Source organism: Aulonocara stuartgranti, assembly GCF_965226115.1.
Source record: "Aulonocara stuartgranti genome assembly, chromosome: 5".
NCBI lineage: Eukaryota > Metazoa > Chordata > Actinopteri > Cichliformes > Cichlidae > Aulonocara > Aulonocara stuartgranti.
Genome location: NC_138943.1, coordinates 18,604,303 through 18,628,144, shown reverse-complemented (window position 1 = coordinate 18,628,144; position 23,842 = coordinate 18,604,303). Strand labels below are relative to the sequence as shown.

General features: G+C 40.0%; 4 protein-coding genes across 8 annotated transcripts; 2 read left to right on the top strand and 2 right to left on the bottom strand.

The window, feature by feature from the left end:
• Nucleotides 1–692: 692 nt before the first annotated feature.
• Nucleotides 693–3,527, bottom strand: uqcc2 (ubiquinol-cytochrome c reductase complex assembly factor 2). Its single transcript, XM_082533877.1, has 4 exons — nt 3,293–3,527; nt 1,608–1,682; nt 966–1,032; nt 693–858 (listed from the first exon to the last, which is right to left on the bottom strand). The coding sequence occupies exons 1-4, from the start codon at nt 3,428–3,430 to the stop codon at nt 749–751; spliced, it is 390 nt and encodes a 129-aa protein (XP_082390003.1). The 5' UTR covers nt 3,431–3,527; the 3' UTR covers nt 693–748.
• tomm6 (translocase of outer mitochondrial membrane 6 homolog (yeast)) lies at nt 3,517–4,939 on the top strand. Its single transcript, XM_082533878.1, has 3 exons — nt 3,517–3,692; nt 4,616–4,744; nt 4,884–4,939. The coding sequence occupies exons 1-2, from the start codon at nt 3,595–3,597 to the stop codon at nt 4,710–4,712; spliced, it is 195 nt and encodes a 64-aa protein (XP_082390004.1). The 5' UTR covers nt 3,517–3,594; the 3' UTR covers nt 4,713–4,744; nt 4,884–4,939.
• A 117-nt stretch (nt 4,940–5,056) lies between these two features.
• Nucleotides 5,057–6,037, top strand: cUnh1orf74 (chromosome Un C1orf74 homolog). Its single transcript, XM_082533873.1, has one exon. The coding sequence runs from the start codon at nt 5,172–5,174 to the stop codon at nt 5,964–5,966; it is 795 nt and encodes a 264-aa protein (XP_082389999.1). The 5' UTR covers nt 5,057–5,171; the 3' UTR covers nt 5,967–6,037.
• A 1,978-nt stretch (nt 6,038–8,015) lies between these two features.
• sirt4 (sirtuin 4) lies at nt 8,016–14,333 on the bottom strand. Of its 5 annotated transcripts, none has more exons than XM_082532823.1 (5): nt 14,221–14,333; nt 11,142–11,190; nt 10,397–10,884; nt 9,615–9,909; nt 8,016–9,522 (listed from the first exon to the last, which is right to left on the bottom strand). In XM_082532823.1, exons 3-5 carry the CDS (start codon nt 10,882–10,884, stop codon nt 9,370–9,372), a joined length of 936 nt encoding a protein of 311 aa, XP_082388949.1. In that variant the 5' UTR covers nt 11,142–11,190; nt 14,221–14,333; the 3' UTR covers nt 8,016–9,369. The 5 variants fall into 5 exon arrangements, with proteins under 5 accessions (XP_082388949.1, XP_082388946.1, XP_082388948.1 ...); XM_082532820.1 differs by having other exon boundaries at nt 11,126–11,190; nt 14,221–14,332; XM_082532822.1 differs by lacking the exon at nt 11,142–11,190.
• Nucleotides 14,334–23,842: the final 9,509 nt, after the last annotated feature.

Below are 23,842 nucleotides of genomic sequence, written 5' to 3'. Positions count from 1 at the left end.
AGTTCTGTAATCTGTTAAGACTGTAAAATAACACTGGTGTTACAAACTGATGACTGTGGGTTATTTCCACCACACAGCCAGTGAAGGCTTATAAAAATATTTAGTTTGATTCAACAACATCCAACCAGCGAATATTCACAAAACTTGCAGCAGCTGACCTACAACAGCAGAAGACCACATTGCTTGCTGCTTCTGTCAACTAAGAACAGCAAACTGAGGCTACAGTTCACTAAAACTGAACAAGACTGGAAAAATGTTGCCTCTCTGATAGGCCTCAATTTCTGCTGCAATATTCAGATGATGGTCAGACTTTGGTGTGAATGGCATGAAAGCATGTCTCCATCCTGCCTTGTATCAACAGTTCAGGCTGGTCTCAGGAGGATGATGTATCTCATCGCAAATGAAAATCATCTCAAACTGGATTCTTGGATATGGAAGTGAGTTCACTGAACTCAAATGGCCTCCATAGTCACCAGATCTCAGTCTAATATGGCATCTTTGGGATGTGATGGAACAGGAGACTCAAAGATGTGCAGTCAACAAATTTGTGATGCTTTCATGTCAATATGGACCAAAATATATCCAAAAATATTTCTAAAGCTACAATTTAAATATATATATATATATATATATATATATATAAAAATATAAATAATTTTTTTTTTTTTTTTTTTTGAAAAATGAGTCCAAAATGGTAACAATAAGATTTATTTCTATACATATAGGAAAAGAAGATTGGGAGAAAAAGTTATTTTTCTGCAGGTTTCTCTGGGACGTCTTCTGGTGATTTCGAAGAGAATCTCTGCATTAGCGACTTCCACAGACCCTTTTTTTCCTCGTCCGTATTTTGCATAGTTCCTGTAAAATTTAAAAGTCGGGTCTAAGTTACAGCAAGTTCCCGGGGCCTCATAACAACATTATGTTTATTAAATAACCGAGAATTGACAGCACATGCGAGTCCATACCTGACAAAAGCAATCTACACTCTTCCACTGTGACTCCAGTGAAGCTCGTGTCTCTCACACGAGGAAACTGAAGAGAGAAAGAAAAAATTCTTGTAGCCTTCGACAAGTTTTCACACAGAAATTTCTTTCCAAATGAAAAAAGTCAAATATTATATACAAGTTCATTTATGTACTCAAATAATTTGGAGTGTGCACAGTATTTGAAGAAGTCAGCTTCCATTTTCTGCATTTCACATGCACAAGGAAAATATCCCCTTACAGCAATGTGACAAATTAATAGTCTTCCTACTAAAATCTTTTTTTATATTAAGTAAAACTTCCCTATTTACAGTTGAGTAATTCAGAGGAGCAAAACAGACATCTGCTGATCTCTGGATCTTTATGGTTCAAATTTAAAGCTTAACAATTTTTAACCATTAACCTTGTGTGTCTGTTTAGACCTTTGTACTAACTGTAAACACACTTTATCTCCACACAGGTAAAAAAAAAAAAGTAACTACACCTTTGCAATCTTAAAGAATGGAGAAGTCATTCGCTAGGTGACAGACCTCAGGTTAACGACAGCAGTGGAGGGCAATGTGTTTTTTGTATGATGATATAATGAAGTTGAAATGCACCTCACATATGCGCATGTGTACTTACCCGCTGTCTGTATATGTTGCCGTTAATCTGTGCCAGACTTTCGTACATCTGATCACATTTCTCAGGATCTGAGATCTAATGGGGAAACATTGAAGTGGTTAAGATTTGATTTTACTCACTTAACATGTTTTAACCCTTGTGTGGTGTTCGTATTTTTGTTACTCAGCCAGTGTTCATGGGTCTGGTGGACCCGCTAGAGTTTTGGCTTTCCAAATTAACACTATCAAACAATTTTATGTTAAATTACTCAACAGATGTTTACTTCATCCCAATTACAAGACATATGAACAGCAAACATGGTTAATTTTTTCCCTTTACCTTTGTTAGATCATATTTATGAATTAATGTGCTTCTCGTTTTTCTTTTATATAAAATGTTATAAATAAATCAGTTATAATCAAGTGGAGTGAGTGGAAAGACACAACACATTTACACGTGAAAAAAATAATTAATTGTTTAATTTTTCTTTTGAAAAAAACTGAACACGGGTCTCACAGACCCGAACACCATACAAGGGTTAAATGGAAAAAAATAATCTTCTCATTATTTTAATTGTTAACTTTAAAATTCCAAACAGGTCATTTTGGTTTCCGTGAAAAAGACACGAGGATGTGCGATGCACTGCCATGCTATGTGCACTTGTGCTCTACTATGCCATCATAAAAATAAATAATCACTATGCCACCGTATCTCTGGTGTCTGTGGGTTACATTTTTTAAATCTGATTCTTACTGGTCAGATAACACACAGTACAGAATCAATAGGCAAAATAATGCTTGTACTGTGTTTAAGAGATGGCAGGTGAAATTCAACTAGAGCCAGGGTAAAACGTCAGTGTAATGCCAATTTGTACCACAAGATGGGGCAGCAAGTCAGTGTAACCTTTATTTATAAACTAGTGTTTTATTGGCACCTCAGATTCTGCTGGCATCAAACACCTATGATTATCAAAAACCATCTTTTTCCATTCCTTTTCGTTACTACTTATCCAGTTCAGAGTTGGTAGTGGGCTGGAGCCTATCCCAGCTGTTTTGGCAAGATATTTTTTACATGTTATGGTTTACAGTGCTCAAATGGTTGGCTTCTCAGAAACTTCATGTTTTAGAAACAGATTAAAGGCTGTTTACTTGGTTGCAAACGCTGATAGTTATTTTATTTTCAAGATTTATTAAAAAAGCGCATCAAAGCTGGGTCGTTCCATCTCAAATCATTGTGGATCTTCTGTTCGACCATCACTCATTTACCCCAAATATTTTTACGGCTTGAAGTCTCGGCCATTTATGACTGCTGTGAAATTTTAGCTTTATACATCAAATACCTTTCAAGATATATTTGTGAAAGGTGTTCCACTGACCCCATTCCAGCAAGTTTATATATCTGTTGATATATGAAGCTAAAATTTCACAGCAATGATTATAAATGTCCAAATTGTAAATCAGAGGCGGATGAGTAGAAAATTTTCTAAACATTGGATGATTTCAGATGGACCCAGCTGCAAAAACCAGCGGTGGACTGATGGACATTAGTGCCTCAAACATCTCAATACTAGTCTTGAAGTTCGCAGAAATCTGCTTTGGATTAGGTTGTCAGCTGCTTGCTCTTCTAACTAAGCTGTCCTCTTAGCTTCTTTCGGTTGTTTACAGCAGACAGGAGTCCGTGTGTTGCTACCAGCTAAAATTCATTACCTGAGTATTTTCACCCTCTCGGAAGGCAGAGGCGACTCTCTGCCGCAGAAAGGTCCCCAAGTCGCGGCCTTTCTTGGTCTCGTCTCTGGGCCATTCCTCACACAGCTTCAGAAACCGACGGTACCTGGTCGCCGACATCTTTGGTCATGTAACAGCACGTCCTGAGTGGAGCGAGGAGGACGTATGTTTGGGTTTGAGCTTTATCGCACGCCGTAGTTGTGTAACATCTAAAAACCTTCCCCCTTGACTCTTCGCCCTCGTTGCCGTTGTCTTTTTCTACCCCCAGCACACACGTTAGCAACATGAGTGGGGCAAACGCTAAAAAGGGCTCTTCCTCCGGTGTGGTGGAGTGGATCAGCTCGGCCTGTCGGTTTGCAACAGATAGAAACGACTTCAGAAGGTAAGACAGAGCAGACAGCAGTGATAGTAAGAGGGTTTTTGGGGCGGTTAGCTGTGTTGCTAGCGTTAGCACTGGTGTGCCAGTGAAGGAATCTGTCCTTGTCCTCTCACTCACTAGGCTACACTATAAGTACAGAAACAGACAATAAAATTACAATTATGATCATCAGTTTAATGGAGTTGTATGATAATATTACCAGCGTAATAGTTGTTTTTAGTTTGTTTATCAATGAACAGAAGAAATGGGCTAATCTCATCGATTAACCACTTTGTCAAACTTTAGGGAGAGTCTAGTCTCTACTCTAAAGGCCCTCAGGAAGCTTAATGTATACAGTATGACGGGTAGCTAGTTAATCAATGTTTAATGGCCAATATGTTCAGACAGTTGGATCCCAGCAGCACATTGTAAGCTATGTAGGATTACCTGGACACCAGAATTCTCAACAACTGTGTACCAAATATGCCAAAATACTGGCTCCCCAAGGATTAAGGTAAATGTCACGCACCGGATATACTAGGTATGATGTTAAGCCTATAAGATATATTTATATATTCATATATTTATTTTAAAAAAATAGCCAGCCTCTGTAGCTGTGGGGTAGACCCAAGACATGCTGGAGAGGTTATATTGCTCAGCTGACCTGGGAAAGCCTTGGCATCTCACCCGGAGCAGGTGGCTGGGAAGGGAGCTCTGAGGGAAGGCTGAGCTTCTCTGCTTAGGCTGTTCTCTCCAGGACCTAGCTCTGGATAAAGAGAAGAATATAAATTAATAGATGGGTGAGGTTATAGATACCTGTTGTCTTATAAATTTATGTTTGATCAGTTTCCCCGCACAGCACAACCTGTAGCCACAGGTTGAACAGGGTATTGTTGCTGTTGATGGCATCACTGATTGTTTAAACCTTTTTTCTTTTCTTTTTTAAGGAATCTTCTGGTGAATTTGGGCTTGTTTGCAGCTGGTGTTTGGGTTGCAAGAAATCTCTCCGATTTTGACCTGATGTCTCCTCAGCCAGTGACATAGCGTGACCCAAATACATCACAACCAGGATGATGGTGAGGTCATCTTCTTTACTAGAGCTGGAGAGAGGTGTGATCTGTTTGCACACCTCTAATGAACAAAAGCAGAATTTATCACGGAATAACTGCTGTTTTTCTACAGATTATTCTGACTGACACGTTTCTTCTCCTTTAGGCATCTTGGACCAACAAAGAAGAAACAGTGGACACAAATAAACTCATGAAACAGTTTTTATGACGTGTTTTAGTTTGAAAACTTTTGTCTTGTTTACTTGTGTTAGATCCATTGACCTTTTGACCATTTGTTAGTTTTTTTAAACCTTTCTTGTAAGTGTAGATTACCTTTAAAAAAAACATTTAATTTTTGTGCTTGATTCCCAGCTAAGCAGTTACTTTAAATAGAAATATCTCTAGTCCTGCTGCTTGACTCCTCAGTCTCGTGTGACGTGATTTTTATGCAGTCATGTCTGTTTCAGAGCTCTTTGTTGCTGCTGCTCGTAAATATCTGTCTGCTGGTAGAAAGTCCCTCTCTGCTCCTCAGAGTCTGGACCTGGCTTCACAGGTGTCAGCTGTAGATTTGGGGTTGAAGCCTGCTGTTCTGTACGATATTAATGGTGCCTGTGCAGAGCAAGTGAAGCACTATCTGAGCTCTTTACAGTCTCTCCAGCTTGTGTCTAAATCGCTTCTCACGCTGGATTTAAATGGAAATGGTCTCATTGTTAATCCGGTCACAGTCAAGTCAAATCTAGAGCAGGTTCTTCATGACGGGAGCAGCGTCGCTGTGATTGATGTCTGCCACTCACAGGAAACTCCCACCGTCGCTGACCCACTGAGGGGAGACCTGAAGCGCATGATACAAGATTTACTACTTCTACTGGGAGGGGTGCAGCAGCTTGAAGGGGTTGAGAGGCTTCTCAGTGGCGGAGAGAAATGTGAGGAGTGGAACCTGTGCACTGTGTTTGGGCTCTTACTGGGTTACCCCGTCACTTACTGGTTTGATCACACTAAGAGTTTCGACAACTGTCTGTCCATGACTCCCCTCACGGTGCTTACGGCTTCAGCAACATGGCAGCCGGATACTGCAGCTCACAGATGTTGTCTGTATTCCTTCAGTGTCCCGGCTGCTCTCCAAGAGGAGATAAAGTCTGACCTGGAAACCTGGAAGCTCCGTCTGCAGCAGAGATTTGAGCAGCAAAACCTCCTAAAAGATCTCACGATTAATCAATCTATAGTCACACTGCCCTCAGTTTGTCTGTGAACATGATGTAAGTTTGTCTTTAAAGCAAATGCTGTGGATTATTTATGACCGTAATAAACACTGTCAAAACAGCTGTTGGGTCATTGATGTGGGCGACAGGTTCCACAAGATGGATCAGAGTTAACACCTGGTTTTCAGAACACGTGCATTAATGTCGTTCTTCAGCGTGTGTGTTTGTGTCCTTGTATAGATAATGCTGTTTCAAGTGTTTAAATTCATGAGGAAAAATGTTCTCATCAGAACGTTTTAACTGATAAACTATATTGTCATTGACCTCACTCATGAAAATAGCGACTATAATGCAACATGACCTGACAATATATAACTCAGGTTAAGACTAGTGTGAGAGAAAGCTGTTTTGTTAGAGTGGGATGTCAAACTACAGTGGGGCAAAAAAGTATTTAGTCAGCCACCGATTGTACAAGTTCCCCCACTTAAAATGATGACAGAGGTCAGTAATTTGCACCAGATGTACACTTCAACTGTGAGAGACAGAATGTGAAAAAAAAATCCATGAATCCACATGGTAGGATTTGTAAAGAATTTATTCGTAAATCAGGGTGGAAAATAAGTATTTGGTCACCTCAAACAAGGAAAATCTCTGGCTCTCACAGACCTGTAACGTCTTCTGTAAGAAGCTTTTCTGTCCCCCACTCGTTACCTGTATGAATGGCACCTGTTTGAACTCATCATCTGTATAAAAGACACCTGTCCACAGCCTCAAACAGTCAGACTCCAAACTCCGCCATGGCCAAGACCAAAGAGCTTTCGAAGGACACCAGGAAAAGTATTGTAGACCTGCACCAGACTGGGAAGAGTGAATCTACAATAGGCAAGCAGCTTGGTGTGAAAAAATCAACTGTGGGAGCAATCATCAGAAAATGGAAGACATACAAGACCACTGATAATCTCCCTCGATCTGGGGCTCCACGCAAGATCTCATCCCGTGGGGTCAAAATGATCATGAGAACGGTGAGCAAAGATCCCAGAACCACACGGGGGGACCTGGTGAATGACCTGCAGAGAGCTGGGACCAAAGTAACAAAGGTCACCATCAGTAACACACTACAACGGCAGGGAATCAAATCCCGCAGTGCCAGACGTGTTCCGCTGCTGAAGCCAGTGCATGTCCAGGCCCGTCTGAAGTTTGCCAGAGAGCACATGGATGATACAGCAGAGGATTGGGAGAATGTCATGTGGTCAGATGAAACCAAAGTAGAACTTTTTGGTATAAACTCAACTCGTCGTGTTTGGAGGAAGAAGAATACGGAGTTGCATCCCAAGAACACCATACCTACTGTGAAGCATGGGGGTGGAAACATCATGCTATGGGGCTGTTTTTCTGCCAAGGGGACAGGACGACTGATCCGTGTTAAGGACAGAATGAATGGGGCCATGTATCGTGAGATTTTGAGCCAAAACCTCCTTCCATCAGTGAGAACTTTGAAGATGAAACGAGGCTGGGTCTTCCAACATGACAATGATCCAAAACACACCGCCCGGGCAACAAAGGAGTGGCTCCGTAAGAAGCGTTTGAAAGTCCTGGAGTGGCCTAGCCAGTCTCCAGACCTCAACCCCATAGAAAATCTGTGGCGGGAGTTGAAAGTCCGTGTTGCTCGGCGACAGCCCCAAAACATCACTGCTCTCGAGAAGATCTGCATGGAGGAATGGGCCAAAATACCAGCTACTGTGTGTGCAAACCTGGTAAAGACCTATAGTAAACGTTTGACCTCTGTTATTGCCAACAAAGGTTATGTTACAAAGTATTGAGTTGTATTTTTGTTATTGACCAAATACTTATTTTCCACCCTGATTTACGAATAAATTCTTTACAAATCCTACCATGTGGATTCATGGATTTTTTTTTCACATTCTGTCTCTCACAGTTGAAGTGTACCTCTGGTGCAAATTACTGACCTCTGTCATCATTTTAAGTGAGTTAACTTGCACAATCGGTGGCTGACTAAATACTTTTTTGCCACACTGTACATGCATCACCCTCTGAGCTTCAGCAGACCGCAACAGTGAAACTCCGCTTTCTGTCAAGTGTAAAGTTTAACTACACATTTAATCTCTGAGACATGTTAATATCAGAAAAAGCAGTGCGAGTTCTACAGCATATCTCGGTTTTTCCACAGATACAGAAATGCTGCTGTAGTTAATGGAAGAATCTGTCAGCACATCTCTTCAGGCTTAATTTGAGAGAGAAATGTTACAGAAAAAGCTCTAGTAGCCCATTACTCAGACTACCTTGTAATTAGAAAAGAGTGTTTTTTAAATTCAGATGTTTTTTTTCTTACTATGCACACATAAAATAGACATTTCTGTAATTTCATTGTTATCTACGACTTAATTACTTTGGTGTAGTATGAATAGCCATGAGGGAGCTCTTTATTAGCATGAAAACTTATGAAAATACATTCAGTCCAAAATTTTACACCCTTTGTGTTTTCAAAAGTCATGCAGTGGGCCGGATCGGAATCTTTGTTATCTGATTCTGGCCCTCATGTTTGATACACCAAGGTTCGAAACTTCTTTAATGATGAATATTTCCGGCTTGCAAGTGTGATAATAAATTCCAAAACCTCTTATTTTCTGAATATTTTATTACAGAAAGTTTCCACTGCATAACTTTAAAACGACAGCATAATGCCACTTTAAAATCCAGCCTGAAAAAGTTTAATTCAACCTACTTTAAGCGGTTTAATTCACAAAAAATGGAAATGCTGCCAAATTGAATACGGCAGCATTTAAAATCAATCAAAATACTAACCATCTGAGTATTGCGTAATAAAAAAAAGGAAGAAGAACAAATTGCACCTTTTAAAACAGATCTGGTGGCAGAACATGAAAATAAACATTTATATTGCATCTTCCCATCTACATCAGAGCAGCCACCCTGTGTCTTTTTGTCTTATCAGAATAAGAGCGTTTGAATCCAAAGGTGTCGTCAGTATATAGTGATGGTGCTTTGTGTGTTTGATAAGACTTGAAAAGACATTGTACATGAATGCAGTCCATCTATAAAGTGAAAAGAGCTTGAGGAAGGAAACGGGGTACCTCTGTTTTCCTTCAAGCCTGCAAATTATTATTTCACTTCACACATTTGACCTGCACACCATTATTGTGCCAACCTAAAACCAGCAATCACACAACAAAGCACAGCCTTTCTGTTTTCCTGGTAGGTTGACATTTGATTGCAGAGACAGGATTTCAGCTCCCTGACACCAACCTGCTGTATGAAGATCAGCTGGATTCAAGTCTTACACATTTATAGCTCACAATTATTAACATTCATTCACCTGCATACAGCGTGTAACAACAAAGAGCAACTGTTTCCATAAATCTGAGGTAGTTTTAACCTAACCAGCAGAGCACTTCAAGCTATTTAGGCTGCGGTCAGTCAGAGCGGCTGAATGACTGACAGCACTTCCCCGCAGCGGCCGCTGACTTTCAGCTCTGCCAGGTGGTCTGCTCGGGTGGGCCCTATGTTCAGGATGGCGACCGGCATCTCCCTGTCCCTTGCTGCCAGTAAAAACCTGTATCCTGAGTACACCTGAGAAACATCAACGAGGAACAACGTATTCAGTTAAGGAACAGTGTTGCTGAAAGCTAACAAACTGGTTTACTAGTTAATCCAAGACCTACCTGTAAAGATGACCCCATGACGAGCACCGCGTCCGACTCTGCCAGCCTTTCGTGCACAAACTGCACAGTTGCTTTGTTCACGGAGTCTCCAAAAAACGTGACCTCAGGCTTCAGTATCCCACCACAGTCATCACAGGAGGGAACTCTGAAATGGAGGACCTGCTCATCCTCCAAGAAGACGTCTCCGTCTGGGGCCACAGTGCCTGCCTGAGCTTGCCACTCTGGGTTTAAAGATATAAATCGCCTCTGGAGCTCCTCCCGTGCTGAGATGGCACCACAGCCAAGGCACGTGACCCTGAGGACGCCCAGATTTCATCCTCAAAATGTCTTCTAGTCAGTTAACATGCAAACAGACAGAATTTCCTAATAACTCCTGGTGATGCAGAGGGTGTGTGTTTTAATTACTGTCACCAAACCAATGTCTTTACAGACTGATGGATGTCAGTGACTGTTTCTCAGCTGTTCTTGAGTTTCTTTGGATCGTGGCATGATATATTGACTCGATTAGTGGCAGTGAAGTCCATTTTTCAGGAAGGGGGTAAATGCTTTCACAGAACTGTAGAATATAGTGGTGATTGCACATGAAAACATCACTAAAGTAATCAACATTTTGCCAATGAAACCTGGAAACTTTTACCTACGTGGCATTCTCAGTGCATGGCTTTTACTCATAAATAAGTAGTGTTTATACAGTACATTGTATTGTATTGTTGTAAGACTGCCATAACTTCTTAATTGACGCTTATTGTCTATGATGCATATGTGAGTTTATGCGTTCTCACCTGTGGGCACAGCCGTGGAGCTCTGTGAGTCTCTTCTGACCTGCCTTTGAGTGAAGAGCATCTACATTCTGCGTAACCAGCCAGTGCAGCTTGCCCCTCTCCTCCCACCGCTGCAGGGCCTTGTGTGCAGAGTTCGGCCAGTGGGAGGAAAACTGCGGCCATCCGACGAAGTTTCTGGCCCAGTAGCGCTGACGGGACTTTGCGCTGCGGACAAACTCTGCGTACTGCATGGGTCGTCTGTCAGTGCGGGCGTACAGCCCGACGCCCTCCGATCGGTAATCGGGGATGCCCGACTCCGTGGACAGACCCGCTCCGGTGATGACAAACAGGCGTCTGGCTCGGGTCACAAAGTCCTGCAGCAGCTCCAGTGAGTGGGCGTCGGTGGTGCTGCAGGCGGGGACAAAGTTCATCAGCCCTGCAGGGACTGAGGAGGCTCTCCTTACAGGTGCTGTGTGTGGAGCCAGGACCCGCCATGGCAGCCTCATCATCTGCAAGCAGACGTTAAATAAACACACTTTTTGACACGATGGTTTTTTGTTTGTTTGTTTTTCCACGACAAATAAAAGATAGCGAGAAAACTACCCGCTTACTATCTTATAATACACTTGTTATACTTTTATTATACAGTTTTTAAGTTTTAATTTCGAAAGAAACCTCGAATATGTAAGAAGCATTAACAACACTTTCTTTTTACACACGTTTAAACATTTAGCTTGACAGTTAGTTTACCTTATTAGGGACTTACAGCGGTAGTTACAGTCAGTGAAGTCAGCAGCAGCAGAAAGTGACAGCAGCTAAAACGAGTTGTTGAATAACACAGCAAATCACTTATGAGATAACATTGGCAGTAACAGGAAATACCTATTTGATGGTAGCACCAAACACAGCCGCCTTGTAGTCTGGGAGTTGTAGTCTTAGTTGTATCTTAAGCTCAAGACATTTTTATTTGATGACACAGTCACATTGAATCATTTTTAGTTTTTGTGACAATCTCAAATAAGTAAATAATAATAACAATAATCATTATTTTCCCTCCACTGTCCTGGACTGTTTCATTTATCTTGTGGTTTGGCCTAATTTACACTTTTGCCTAGTGGAGCACTGACTGTTGCTGATTCTAGGATGTTTTCGCTTTCATTTGCAGTATCATTTGTTTATCTGTTTGTTAGGTGAATTTTGCATAACTGTCATTCTGTCCTTTTTGTTTCTAGTCCTGCAGCGAGTGCATGGCTGGCCTCTGGCCACAGGTTTGGTGGATATACTGGGAGTTCTCTCAATATTTGCATTAACATAATTTGTTAGTATGTTCATTTAGTGCGGTATTTGTGGTAGCTTTCATAGTTTGTTTGCTAACAGAATACTCCTAGTGTCCCAGGAGAGGTTGGTTTGCTGCCAGCAGCTGAAGTTATGACTTCTTCCTTTTTTTCATAGTTTCAGTAAATCTTAATCAAGTTGTGGAGCCTGACCTACACTGACTCTTGTGGTCTCTTAACTGAAGCCTCTATATCCTTTTACTTAAACAGTAACATAAAGTCAGCTATGATGTCTACAAAACGGGAACAAAAGAGAGAAGTCTGTTAAACACACATCCTCACAAACTGACTAAAATCCATCCATTTATCCATTCTCTTCTTTGTGACTAATTCAGGGTAGCCGGGGGAGGCTGGAGCCTGTCCCAGATGACTAAAATCCCATTTAATATGCTGCTGCACCAACAAACTACTTGCAAGGCAACAAGATTTATTGCAAAGAAGCATTGTTACAACAAAGAAATAATCAAACAAACCCAAGCTATGTGTAGTAAAAAATGTACGGGACCTTAGGACCTGCTGCTCAACGTCAGCGAGACACATTGGACTGTCCGGCCTGGGTATTTTAGGTGTGCAAATTTTGTGAGTTCTTTCAAATTTCTTCTTCTCTACATATTTGAATTGTTTGCCTTTTTATCACTGCTAATGCCTTTTTCAGTTTGAGTGGTTTTTAATTTTCAATGTACTTATTTTGACCTACATCAGTTTTAGTTAAAATAATATATCTAAACAGAATAATATCAGTTTTATGTTTTTAAAAAACGTTTTACATTTGCTTTAAAAAAGTGCTTCAGAAATAAAGCAGATAAAGCAAAGTCAGTCCTGTTGGACTGTCACACACACTGTCCCAGGAGTCCAGATAATCTAAAATGTATTATTTTTATTATATGACTGAGCATCCCCAAATCACACAAAAGTGTGTGGGAGGAATAATCATGGAAACAAGAAGATTTCGCGCTCTCTCTCTGACTGTGATGATGAACAGCAAGCAAAGGAATACGTCTTCAGACAAGAAAATGATTAATGTAGGTATCTGCCTTACAATATAAAGCCTAAAGGCGACTGCTGTTGTGATTTTGCGCAAAATAAATTGAATTGATTTCCTGGTTTCTAGGTAGTTTCGTAAAAGCAAGTCACCATCACTGCTTACTTTGAAACACCGGAGACTTTTTTTTTTAATAAGCTTCTTTGTTTTGTTGAAACTCACTTGATCCTGTTCTTTGCATCCGTAAAAGTTAATTAACACAAAACAAAACACTAGCACCAAATTTATTAACGGTCGCCAGCGCAAAATCCTTTCTTCGCGTCAAAAAGCTACCTGGATTTATTAAAAAGGGTCAGAGTCGGTTATACAACTAAAAGACTTGAATACATGTATTGTAACAGCTGGACATTTAAATGAATCATACAAACGCGAGTGCCTCCTGAAATTTATGAGAAAACGCAAAAACAAAAAATAAAAAACAAAAATCTAATAAAAAAGCTTCTGAATTTGTTTGTGGGATTTGTGATAGTTGGGAATTTCTTGGGAATGAGATTATGCTTTTTCTTTTCAGAGTGAGTGCGTAACTGTGAGTGAATGGCTCAAAATTGTGAGCACAGTGCTGAAAGTTTGGCTCTGTCCTGTATCTTCCCTGAGTCATCATCCTGCATGTGTTATGTGTCAAATGACTTACTTACTTACTCTGTATTATTATAATAATAAATTTGGCGTTAAATATTATCATGACAGGCATGTCCACTCAGCTCGTCTTATTTGGTTTTCTTGCATGGCAAATTCTACAAGTGCTGATGAACTGAAACCGATTAACTTACTGTTAATATTTTAGTTCCTCACTTGAAAACGAAAATGCATGCCGCTCCTGCGTGGTCCCATAAGGTCTTTTCAAAGTAAAAGTCATCTAGAGCGTCACACATGCATCCGAGTCTCGTTTTTAATCACATAAATAAATAAAATACCTGGTTGACCTCGTAGCTGTGATACAAAGCTCGTATAATGACGTACTTATACAGTTATGATCACAAACAGTGAATGGAAAGGGATGAAAAATTCTGGCAGTGGGCTGCAACATGAACTGAGTGAGGTGTCGTCGTGTATAGACGATCTTCGCAGCAGTAGTTTCGCGTTTAGGGGTTCAGGTCAGACCCCTTCCTCTAAAACGCGTTGGCTCTATGAACAGATCCTGTCCATTTGTGTATCCGGTAAGTTTGATTATTTAAACATATAAACTGCCGTTGTTCTTGTCAGCATCAGCTATCTGACCGTCTGCGATGTTGGCTTCAAACCGAAAATAAAACAGACCCCTGAGTGCGATGTCAGTGAGGTTATTTTTTAAGCTACGGTTTTGTGTTTTTAGCCTTTAAGTGACACTGTAACATTAGTTTGTTTTAGCGTCCTTTTTCTCTACTAATAAAGTTCACGAGTACCCAGAGCCACAGCCGCTGAACAATGATTTTTTTAACTAATAATATTTTATCAGAAACATTTTCCTGTAACTAGAAGTAACGTCTTACCAATATAATGGCTGAAGTGTAATCCAATATTTCAAAGTATCCTGTAGTACAGGGGTGGGCAATTCCAGGCCCCGAGGGCCGGTGTCCTGCAGGTTTTAGATCTCACCTTGGGTCAACGCACCTGAATCACATGATTAGTTTGTTACCAGACCTCTGGAGAACTTCAGGACATGTTGAGGTGCTAATTTAGCCATTTAAATCAGCTGTGTTGGTTCAAGGACACATCTAAAACCTGCAGGGACACCGGCCCTCGGGGCCTGGAGTTGCCCACCCCTGCTGTAGTAGTTGAGAGAAACCTATGCCAAAAACAGCCAGACATGCAGGTGAAGAATCAAAACAAAAGTAAAGAAGTGCAGCAAAAGACAACATTCTGGACATTAATCAGATACATCATTGGAATGAAGACACACAGCACATAATTCTATAACCCATAATTGTGATTCTAATCAGATATTACAAGGTCCTGAATTTAATTCAACAATAAAGCGAACATTTTTTGTTTAATGTTTTTTTTTTTTAAATAATTACTTCTTTGTTTCTTTCCCAGGTTGAAAGCTGTTTACATACATTTTAAGCTGCCATGGCTGTCACGAATGACATAAAAATCCCCCTATATGTAATCGGATTTATCTTGTCAGTCCTTTTCTGTATATGTAAATACATGTGCAAAAGCCCTGACAATGAAAATTGTAAGTACTCCACAGCTGCTACTTTCATTTGTTTGTGTGTGTGTGTGTGTGTGTATGGGTGGAGTGGGTGGGTCGATGGGTGTGGGAGGAGTGGGAGGAGGGTGTGGCAGGGAGGGATCAGTTAAGACTTGATGATATACTTTGGTGCTCACTATTGTGGACATTTACACATCAATTTTTATATTTTCTAATTAGTTTTTTATTTTGTTTTGACTTTTTGTTTTTAATTCAGTTAAGCTTCTGCTATTCTGAGTGTATTTTCTTTTTTCAAAAAGCATGTTGATTAATGTCTCATAGTGTGCCTGTAGGTGTAACTAGACGGCAGAGTGCAAATGTACTGTTTATAAGATTGGGGAAACCTGCAGTCAGCTGAGACTGAAGAAGTCACTCGGATGAGTGATAAAACGTTTCTCCCAATGAAAACATTACGTCCAGATGAACAGAATCAACCTTTGGAGATTACACAACATTGAAAACTGTGAACACTAGACTACTAACAAACAGACAGGCAGACAGAACTGATTACATACTCTCTCTCTTTGGGGGAACAAAATTAAAACCTTGGATTACATAATTATAATGCCAGTTACAATGAAATGTAACATTGCTGAGATGCTGTTTCAATTAGAAAAACACAATTTTCTGTGCATCTTCTCCTAGAGGTCAAAAAGACTACTAAGACAATGACATGATAATCATCAGTCACTGATACCAAGTTTGATATGTATGAATGTGTAAAAACAAGCATACATGTTAAAAAAATTATACCCCCTAAAACATTTGCATCTGAGTTTTTACGTTTTGTTTTTTGTATCTTTGTTCCAGATGAATACTAACTTAACAACATATCCATATCTCCTGCACGTGGTAGTATTGTGATTTGATCACTACTTTGCACACCTGCTACTTAATGATCAACTGAATGTTAGATGAGTTTAGGTCAACCAGGTAGTTCATCTGGACAGGGAATATCTGGCAGATCAGGGATATCTTTGAGTTCTAACAACAGCATTCCAGTTGAGGTTCTCCTGACAAGTGCAGGCAGGTTAAGGGGAGTGCAGTTCTGGCAGCAGCTGAAGCAAAAACCCAGGTCACGCTCCACGGTCTTTGACCCAGTTTTTGAGTTTATTATGGTCTTGTGAATCATTCGTTTGGATAAGAGATTTTCTAGTTCTGTATTGGTTTAGTAGTAGTAGTTTTATATCAGTTAGTCTTGAGTTTTGTTTCTCTAGTGCATCTGAGTTTTTTATTTCTAGTTCATGGTTCTTTGTTTTGTTATGTTAGTTCCCATTAGTGTCTAGTCTGTTCCTGGTCTCATATCTATATTGTCATCAGTGACTCCTGTTCTAGTCTGTTTAGTCTCCATGTTTCGTTATCCTTTGTTTTCCCGATCATGTTCCCATGTCTATCTGGTCTCTCTGTCCTTCCATATTAATTCATCTGTGGTCCAGTCCAGTGTCAAGTTCACGTGTCTCAGTCTAGAGCTGAGTGTGTGCTGTTTGCTTTATTTTGATAGTCTCCTGCCTCGTGTGTATTGTTTTTTACTTCCCTTGTCTCCTTAGCGAGTGATTAGTGTCAGCTGCGTACCCACCTGGGGCCTGTCCCGTCACGATCCTCTGTGTGTATATTGTCTGAGTCTTCCTCTGTTCCTTATCATGTTCCCCCTCATTGTGTCCAAGTTTGTGATACATACTTCAGTAACATTTAAGAATCTTCTAAGAACTGATGGAATTAAACTTGTTTAAATACCTGTTGAAGTAACTTTTTTTTTTGTTGCCCTCACTACTCGTTTTACATTCCTAGAAAAGGGACCAACCTCACAGGTGTAAACATACTGTGGGGTGTGTTTGCTCATCGTTTCTGCTGTTTCCTTTCTGAATTTTCCTGTAAATGACTTGTGAGTACAAAGAAAGTGCAGATCTGCCTCTGAGCAGCAGACATTTAGGATTGTGTTCTTGTTTCCTGACTGTGACCGGCTGCACTGTTAAGCTGTTGCTTTGCATTTTTCAAGACAACATGTGAGAATCAATTTCAGTCTACATTTATGTGTAAATGTTCTCCATCAGTGGACACGTCTATTCAAAAATCTTCTAAAATAAACCTCAGATAGTAGAGTGTGCAATAAATCTCAGATCCAGAGCTTAACTACATGTAATCAGTTTGTCTTTGTATTGTGTGAAATGTTAGGTTCATAAGTAACTAATAGGCCTCACACGTTACTGTTGTTGGTACCTTGAACCTGTTTGTTAACTAGACAATGCCACATAAATGTTCTTCACGGGAAGTGGTTTTGTTGACTACCACTCTGTTCACACCTTGTCTTCCCACAGTTCTTTTTCTTCCGTTCCATTTTCAACTGTACTCACACAGTGAAGTCTAAGTACAGTGGAAAAACAACGTAAACCTCTATATTTAACAGAGGAAATTACATCATATTTATTAAATTGAGAGAATGACAGTGTGTGAAAATCAGTTTAGAACTAAATAAAAAAGTAGTTTAACATTCATGACATGGTAAACAGTCTTCTATTATCACTGTTTGTACACGTGTTGGATATAAGTGAAACTAATTAAACACTTTTTCCCACACTTGAATAACTCAGCTGCTTCATGTAAAACAACCAAAGCTATAGATACCTCATGAATACAACATTTTTGTTGCTTCTTTGCTTACAGCTGTGATGGCTACCGCTGGCCACACCATAAATGTCAACAGCACTTCTCAGCAGTACACTCAGCAACCGACTGCAGCACCTGGGCCCTCTCAGTCCCACCAGAGAGCGTCCTACCAGCCAGCACCAGCTCAGCCTGATGACCCAGCTGAGCTCATGACCACATCACCCAGCCATGAACAGCCATTCCTAAGACCACCACCATCATACGAGGAAACAAGTTAGTTTGGATTTTGATCAACCCTGTATTTTACAAAAACTATGAAAACAATATATTTTTTAGACTAAACAGGTCAAAACAGGCTTTGAAAACCAAAACCGTGGCTCTCTGGAAATCCTCTGCTGTTAAGGTTCCAATTGCTGCTGTATAATATTTATTTTTACACTACAGAACTGCATTTGTTGGTAATATTAAGTTTTTTGGTATGATCGTGGTCTCATGCTAAGTTGTCTTTCTGTTTCCAGCTGGTCCTGCCTACCCTCTACAACTGATGCCTTCCAGTGAGACAGTGTTCATCCCACTGTACCTATCAGAGGGTACTGTGCATGAGCACAACGGTCTACAGGACAGCACAGACTTCCTAACCAGCACTGCATGCGACCCTGAATTTGTTATACGCTAGGCTTAATAGTCATAGCGCCCCAAGCAGACACAAACATGATGCAAAATATTTGGCTCAAATGGAAGTATGTACTTTGAATGAAGATGAGACACAGCAGTGTAACTTGATGTATTTTCAATTTTATTCTTTAAACCAGTTTTTAGTGGCTCAAGTTATTTAGAAAAATTGAAACATAAGGTCACTGTTTCTCACTAATTGTCTTTGGCCTTATTCCTCAAGATCTCTCCCTCTTGTCTTTACTCTCTATCGGGGAAAGTACTTGACAGTCAGATTCAGTTGTCAGCAGTTAGAAGGTGTTTCAGTGTTCATTAGAAATGCATCGATGGATGCACATGCAAGATAAATATGAACACGTTAAAGAAGCTGACGTTAAAGTCAGGCGGTTGTACAGAAAATCATTGTGAAGTTAATAACTTTTGTTATTATTTTATTATAGTCTCTTATTATATTTTTTTACATTGGATACGGTTTGAGTTATAGATTTTAGAAAAACAATCAGTTGTTAAACAGTGCGTCTCTAGTATCTGTGGATATCGTCTCATCGCTATCTATGAATTTACTGCAGACCTGCAAAGTGCTGTTAACCCTTTTTCTCTGTGTATTTGTGTGCATTGCCTTGTAAGTCATGCCCCATGTGAATGAATTCAAAGAGTGCAAACATTTATTACTGAGGGTTTTTTCTCCATTCATGTCAGGTCAGCTGATCACTCACACTTCCTGAACACATACAGTTCCACTTTTTTAATGCATGTTGTTTTCAGTGTGTAAAAGATGCGTTTACACTGTATTATTTTTGTTAGGACATCACACGCTCCCCCATTGAGTGAGCTGAATTCTGGATCTGTAATTTATGCTCTAGGTAATTATTGAAATGAACTGACTGCTCCTTTGTATATACATTTTCTCACGGATAGATCGATGTGCAGCGGCCCTTCGGTCTCCCTTTACAGGGAGTGCAGAATTATTAGGCAAATGAGTATTTTGTCCACATCATCCTCTTCATGCATGTTGTCTTACTCCAAGCTGTATAGGCTCGAAAGCCTACTACCAATTAAGCATATTAGGTGATGTGCATCTCTGTAATGAGAAGGGGTGTGGTCTAATGACATCAACACCCTATATCAGGTGTGCATAATTATTAGGCAACTTCCTTTCCTTTGGCAAAATGGGTCAAAAGAAGGACTTGACAGGCTCAGAAAAGTCAAAAATAGTGAGATATCTTGCAGAGGGATGCAGCAGTCTCAAAATTGCAAAGCTTCTGAAGCGTGATCATCGAACAATCAAGCGTTTCATTCAAAATAGTCAACAGGGTCGCAAGAAGCGTGTGGAAAAACCAAGACGCCAAATAACTGCCCATGAACTGAGAAAAGTCAAGCGTGCAGCTGCCAAGATGCCACTTGCCACCAGTTTGGCCATATTTCAGAGCTGCAACATCACTGGAGTGCCCAAAAGCACAAGGTGTGCAATACTCAGAGACATGGCCAAGGTAAGAAAGGCTGAAAGACGACCACCACTGAACAAGACACACAAGCTGAAACGTCAAGACTGGGCCAAGAAATATCTCAAGACTGGTTTTTCTAAGGTTTTATGGACTGATGAAATGAGAGTGAGTCTTGATGGGCCAGATGGATGGGCCCGTGGCTGGATTGGTAAAGGGCAGAGAGCTCCAGTCCGACTCAGACGCCAGCAAGGTGGAGGTGGAGTACTGGTTTGGGCTGGTATCATCAAAGATGAGCTTGTGGGGCCTTTTCGGGTTGAGGATGGAGTCAAGCTCAACTCCCAGTCCTACTGCCAGTTCCTGGAAGACACCTTCTTCAAGCAGTGGTACAGGAAGAAGTCTGCATCCTTCAAGAAAAACATGATTTTCATGCAGGACAATGCTCCATCACATGCGTCCAAGTACTCCACAGCGTGGCTGGCAAGAAAGGGTATAAAAGAAGAAAAACTAATGACATGGCCACCTTGTTCACCTGATCTGAACCCCATTGAGAACCTGTGGTCCGTCATCAAATGTGAGATTTACAAGGAGGGAAAACAGTACACCTCTCTGAACAGTGTCTGGGAGGCTGTGGTTGCTGCTGCACGCAATGTTGATGGTGAACAGATCAAAACACTGACAGAATCCATGGATGGCAGGCTTTTGAGTGTCCTTGCAAAGAAAGGTGGCTATATTGGTCGCTGATTTGTTTTTGTTTTGTTTTTGAATGTCAGAAATGTATATTTGTGAATGTGGAGATGTTATATTGGTTTCACTGGTAAAAATAAATTATTGAAATGGGTATATATTTGTTTTTGTTAAGTTGCCTAATAATTATGCACAGTAATAGTCACCTGCACACACAGATATCCCCCTAAAATAGCTAAAACTAAAAACAAACTAAAAACTACTTCCAAAAACATTCAGCTTTGATATTAATGAGTTTTTTGGGTTCATTGAGAACATGGTTGTTGTTCAATAATAAAATTATTCCTCAAAAATACAACTTACCTAATAATTCTGCACTCCCTGTACTGTACATCCTGTACCTTAGCCTGTGTAGTGATATTGACAACAAAAATAATTAAAAATACACTTACCCATCGGGGCGCCGGAAACTGGTAGATTGCAGGTATGCCAGTTTGCCAGTCCAGCTCTGGCTGGTAAACCAAACCAGATTAATTAATCTGGCCTAAATATTGTTATGAGAGTTGTGAAAACTCATTTTGTCGTTATTGATTTTCTGGCACGGAATACCTTTGAAGTAGCAAATAAATTACGATCGATTAAACTTACTATCAATATGTTTTTTTCCTCTTATGAAATAAAAGTGTCGGAGTTTCGAGCCTGTGCGGTTTCGCCAAACTTGCAGTCGAGAATTTTCAAAGTAAAAGCCATCTAAAGCGTCAAAAATTAATTGTTAACATGCCAATTTTTACTGTCTTGATTTTAATTCGACAATAAATAAACAAACAGACTTCTGTGACCTCACTGTTATGGCCATGTTCATAAGAAAAGATGTGCTTATAGATCATGATTGTAAATTGTCTGTGAATGGAAGAAGGCTGTCAGTGGGCTGGAATATGCATTCAGTGTGGAGGCCACGTGTGTGGAAGATCTACAGCAAGTAGTTTCGCGTTAAGGGGTTCAGATCAGACCCCTTCCTCTAAGACGTGTTGGCTCTGGGTGTGCTCCCGTCCCATCGTGTATCCGGTGAGTTTAAATATTTAACTCTGTGTAGGTGTTCTTATCAGCATCACATATCGGACTGCGTGTTTCGGCATGCAGTCTGTGATTTTGGCTTCAAACCGAAAATAAAATTTAATTAAAAACAAAAAAAACCCTGACGGCTATAGGACGATATCAATAAGGTTACTTAAAAAAACAAAAACCTTCCATTAACTCTCTAACATTAGTTTGTTTCAGTCACCCTTTACGTACAGTTAAACAGCACCCAGAACCACAGCCTCTGAAACGAAACTCGAGCTTAATTAACAACTCCATAAAGCCAACGTGCTTCTGCTCTGATCTGATCTGAATTAAACAACTGCTTATTATTTTATCTGAAATAATCTGAAATTTCGAGGGTGGAAAAATGCGCCTTGTAGGAGTCAAAATCGAAAGTGAGAAAAACTATGCTACAGTCAGCGAGGCAGGTGAAGATCAGAACAAAAGGAGTAGGCTACAGCAAAGGACTTCAACAATTGGGACATTAAGCAGATGCTGTCAGAACTGCCTAAAGGATTACGCACACCCCTATATAAACTGTTACTTGATTTAAATATGACTGCTGAATTTTTGTGTATTCTCTTACTGGTTTTTAATCATACTCTGGTCGCTATGCTTTGCCTCAATTTGATTTGGTGAACAATAAATCCCAACATTTTCTTCAGTTTTGTTTTTGCATTAGATAATTATTTCTTTGTTGCCTATTCAGACTGAACACTGTTCCTACACATCCATTTCCTGCTACCACTGCTGTCATGAGTGAAATGTACTACGTCTTTCTCGTTGGTATCTTGTCATTCTTTATCAGCTTCTGCAGCTACTTGTGCAAGATTGCTGCCAATGAAGAAGAGTGTAAGTACTCCATCACCACTAACAGGTGATACTTATAGCTGCACTCCTTCATTTCATATACAACGGCCAAAGCTGTAACATTTCTTATCTCTTGTTACTTGTATGCTTACAGCTGAGGTGGCTACCGCTACTCATACCTCTCATTCCCACCAGAGAGCCTCCTACCAGCCAACACCAGCAGAGCTCATGACCACATCACCAAACCATGAACAACCATTCCCACAAACACCACCACCATCGTATGAGGAAACAAGTTAGTGTGTCCAAAATATATTAGTATGGATAAGTGAAATATTGATGTCAGCTTTTCTACAGGCATCCAGACTCTGTTGACTCATGCAGAGCAGAGAAACTTGGGTGCAACGCAGTGTAATCAGTGTCCTGCCGAACACCAGAGACACAGAAATGATGAAAAAGAAACATGACACAAATTAGAGCAAAATTCAACATGTTTTTGAATTTGACTGAATCTAAATTAGGACACCTTTTCTTTCAATTAAAGATAATAACTTTTAAAATGAATGCATAATCTGATATTGAAGCTAATTTGTTACTTTAAGAGTGGTGCATTCTCAAATAGATCTGCAAATTATTGAACAAAGATTAAGAGTTGCACAAAAGCACACTGACCTACAGTGACAACACATTATATTAAGTTTGCAGATTAAGACACAATATTGTAGTTTCTTTCTCTTCAGAATATTTGTCATCTAATGCTAAGGTTCAAATTGCTGCTGTGTAATATTTTACTTATTCTTGCTGTTAAATTTATTTTTAGTGTGACTGTGGTCTCACGCTAAGTTCTCTTTCTTTTTCCAGTTAGTACACTCCACCTGATGCCTTCCAGCCAGACTGTGTTCATCCCCAGCGATCCACTGTACCCTTCAGAGGGTATTGTGCATGAGTACAACGGTCTACTGGATAGCACCGACTTCCTAACGAGCTCTGCATGCGACCCTGAGTTTGTTCTACCCTAGACTTAATAGTCACAGTGCCACAACCAGACACATAAATGATTCAACATATTTGGCACAAATGGCAGAATTGGAATGAAGATGAGAAACTGCAGAGTAACTTGGTTCATGTATTTTAGTGGCTAAAGGTAGAAATGCTGGGACAGTAAAGCTGCATCAGTGAGAACAATAACACTTGTTTTTGTTTGTTAAGGTAAAGTATCTCAGTTGGTTTTACAGGAACTTCTTTTCAATCTCTTTCTAGTAGCAGAGCACTTTATTTTCAGTTGTTTAAGTGAGAAAAAAAGAACTTACTGCAGTTTGGGCATGATTGTGAAGTTTAATAACTTCTTTTATTATTTTGTTATATTCTTTTATTATGAAAATTATTTTTTTCATTGAAGAAAAGTTTATTTGTTTTCTTGTGGTGTCACCTATAGTTCCTAGAAAAACCTTTGAAGTGCCTTGAACCTTTTCCCCTGTATTTGTGTGGATTACCTTCTAAGTCTGTTGGAAACAAAGAGTGAAACATTCATCACCGAGGGTTTATTCTGGATTCATTTTCCTTAAAACCTCAAGTTGTTTTTCGCCTACCAGCACATATAAAAACAGTTTGACAAAATAAGCC

Excerpts from the sequence above, each read along its gene's own strand:
- uqcc2 (XM_082533877.1), bottom strand. The coding sequence starts at position 3,430 with ATGTCGGCGACCAGGTACCGTCGGTTTCTGAAGCTGTGTGAGGAATGG. Across the intron at positions 1,683-3,292 it reads GAGAGGGTGAAAATACTCAG|ATCTCAGATCCTGAGAAATG; the intron begins GTAATGAATTTT and ends TTTCCCCATTAG. Across the intron at positions 859-965 it reads GTGTAGATTGCTTTTGTCAG|GAACTATGCAAAATACGGAC; the intron begins GTATGGACTCGC and ends TAAATTTTACAG.
- tomm6 (XM_082533878.1), top strand. The coding sequence starts at position 3,595 with ATGAGTGGGGCAAACGCTAAAAAGGGCTCTTCCTCCGGTGTGGTGGAG. Across the intron at positions 3,693-4,615 it reads GATAGAAACGACTTCAGAAG|GAATCTTCTGGTGAATTTGG; the intron begins GTAAGACAGAGC and ends TTCTTTTTTAAG.
- cUnh1orf74 (XM_082533873.1), top strand. The coding sequence starts at position 5,172 with ATGTCTGTTTCAGAGCTCTTTGTTGCTGCTGCTCGTAAATATCTGTCT.
- sirt4 (XM_082532823.1), bottom strand. The coding sequence starts at position 10,884 with ATGATGAGGCTGCCATGGCGGGTCCTGGCTCCACACACAGCACCTGTA. Across the intron at positions 9,910-10,396 it reads CTCCACGGCTGTGCCCACAG|GGTCACGTGCCTTGGCTGTG; the intron begins GTGAGAACGCAT and ends GGGCGTCCTCAG. Across the intron at positions 9,523-9,614 it reads TCATGGGGTCATCTTTACAG|GTGTACTCAGGATACAGGTT; the intron begins GTAGGTCTTGGA and ends GATGTTTCTCAG.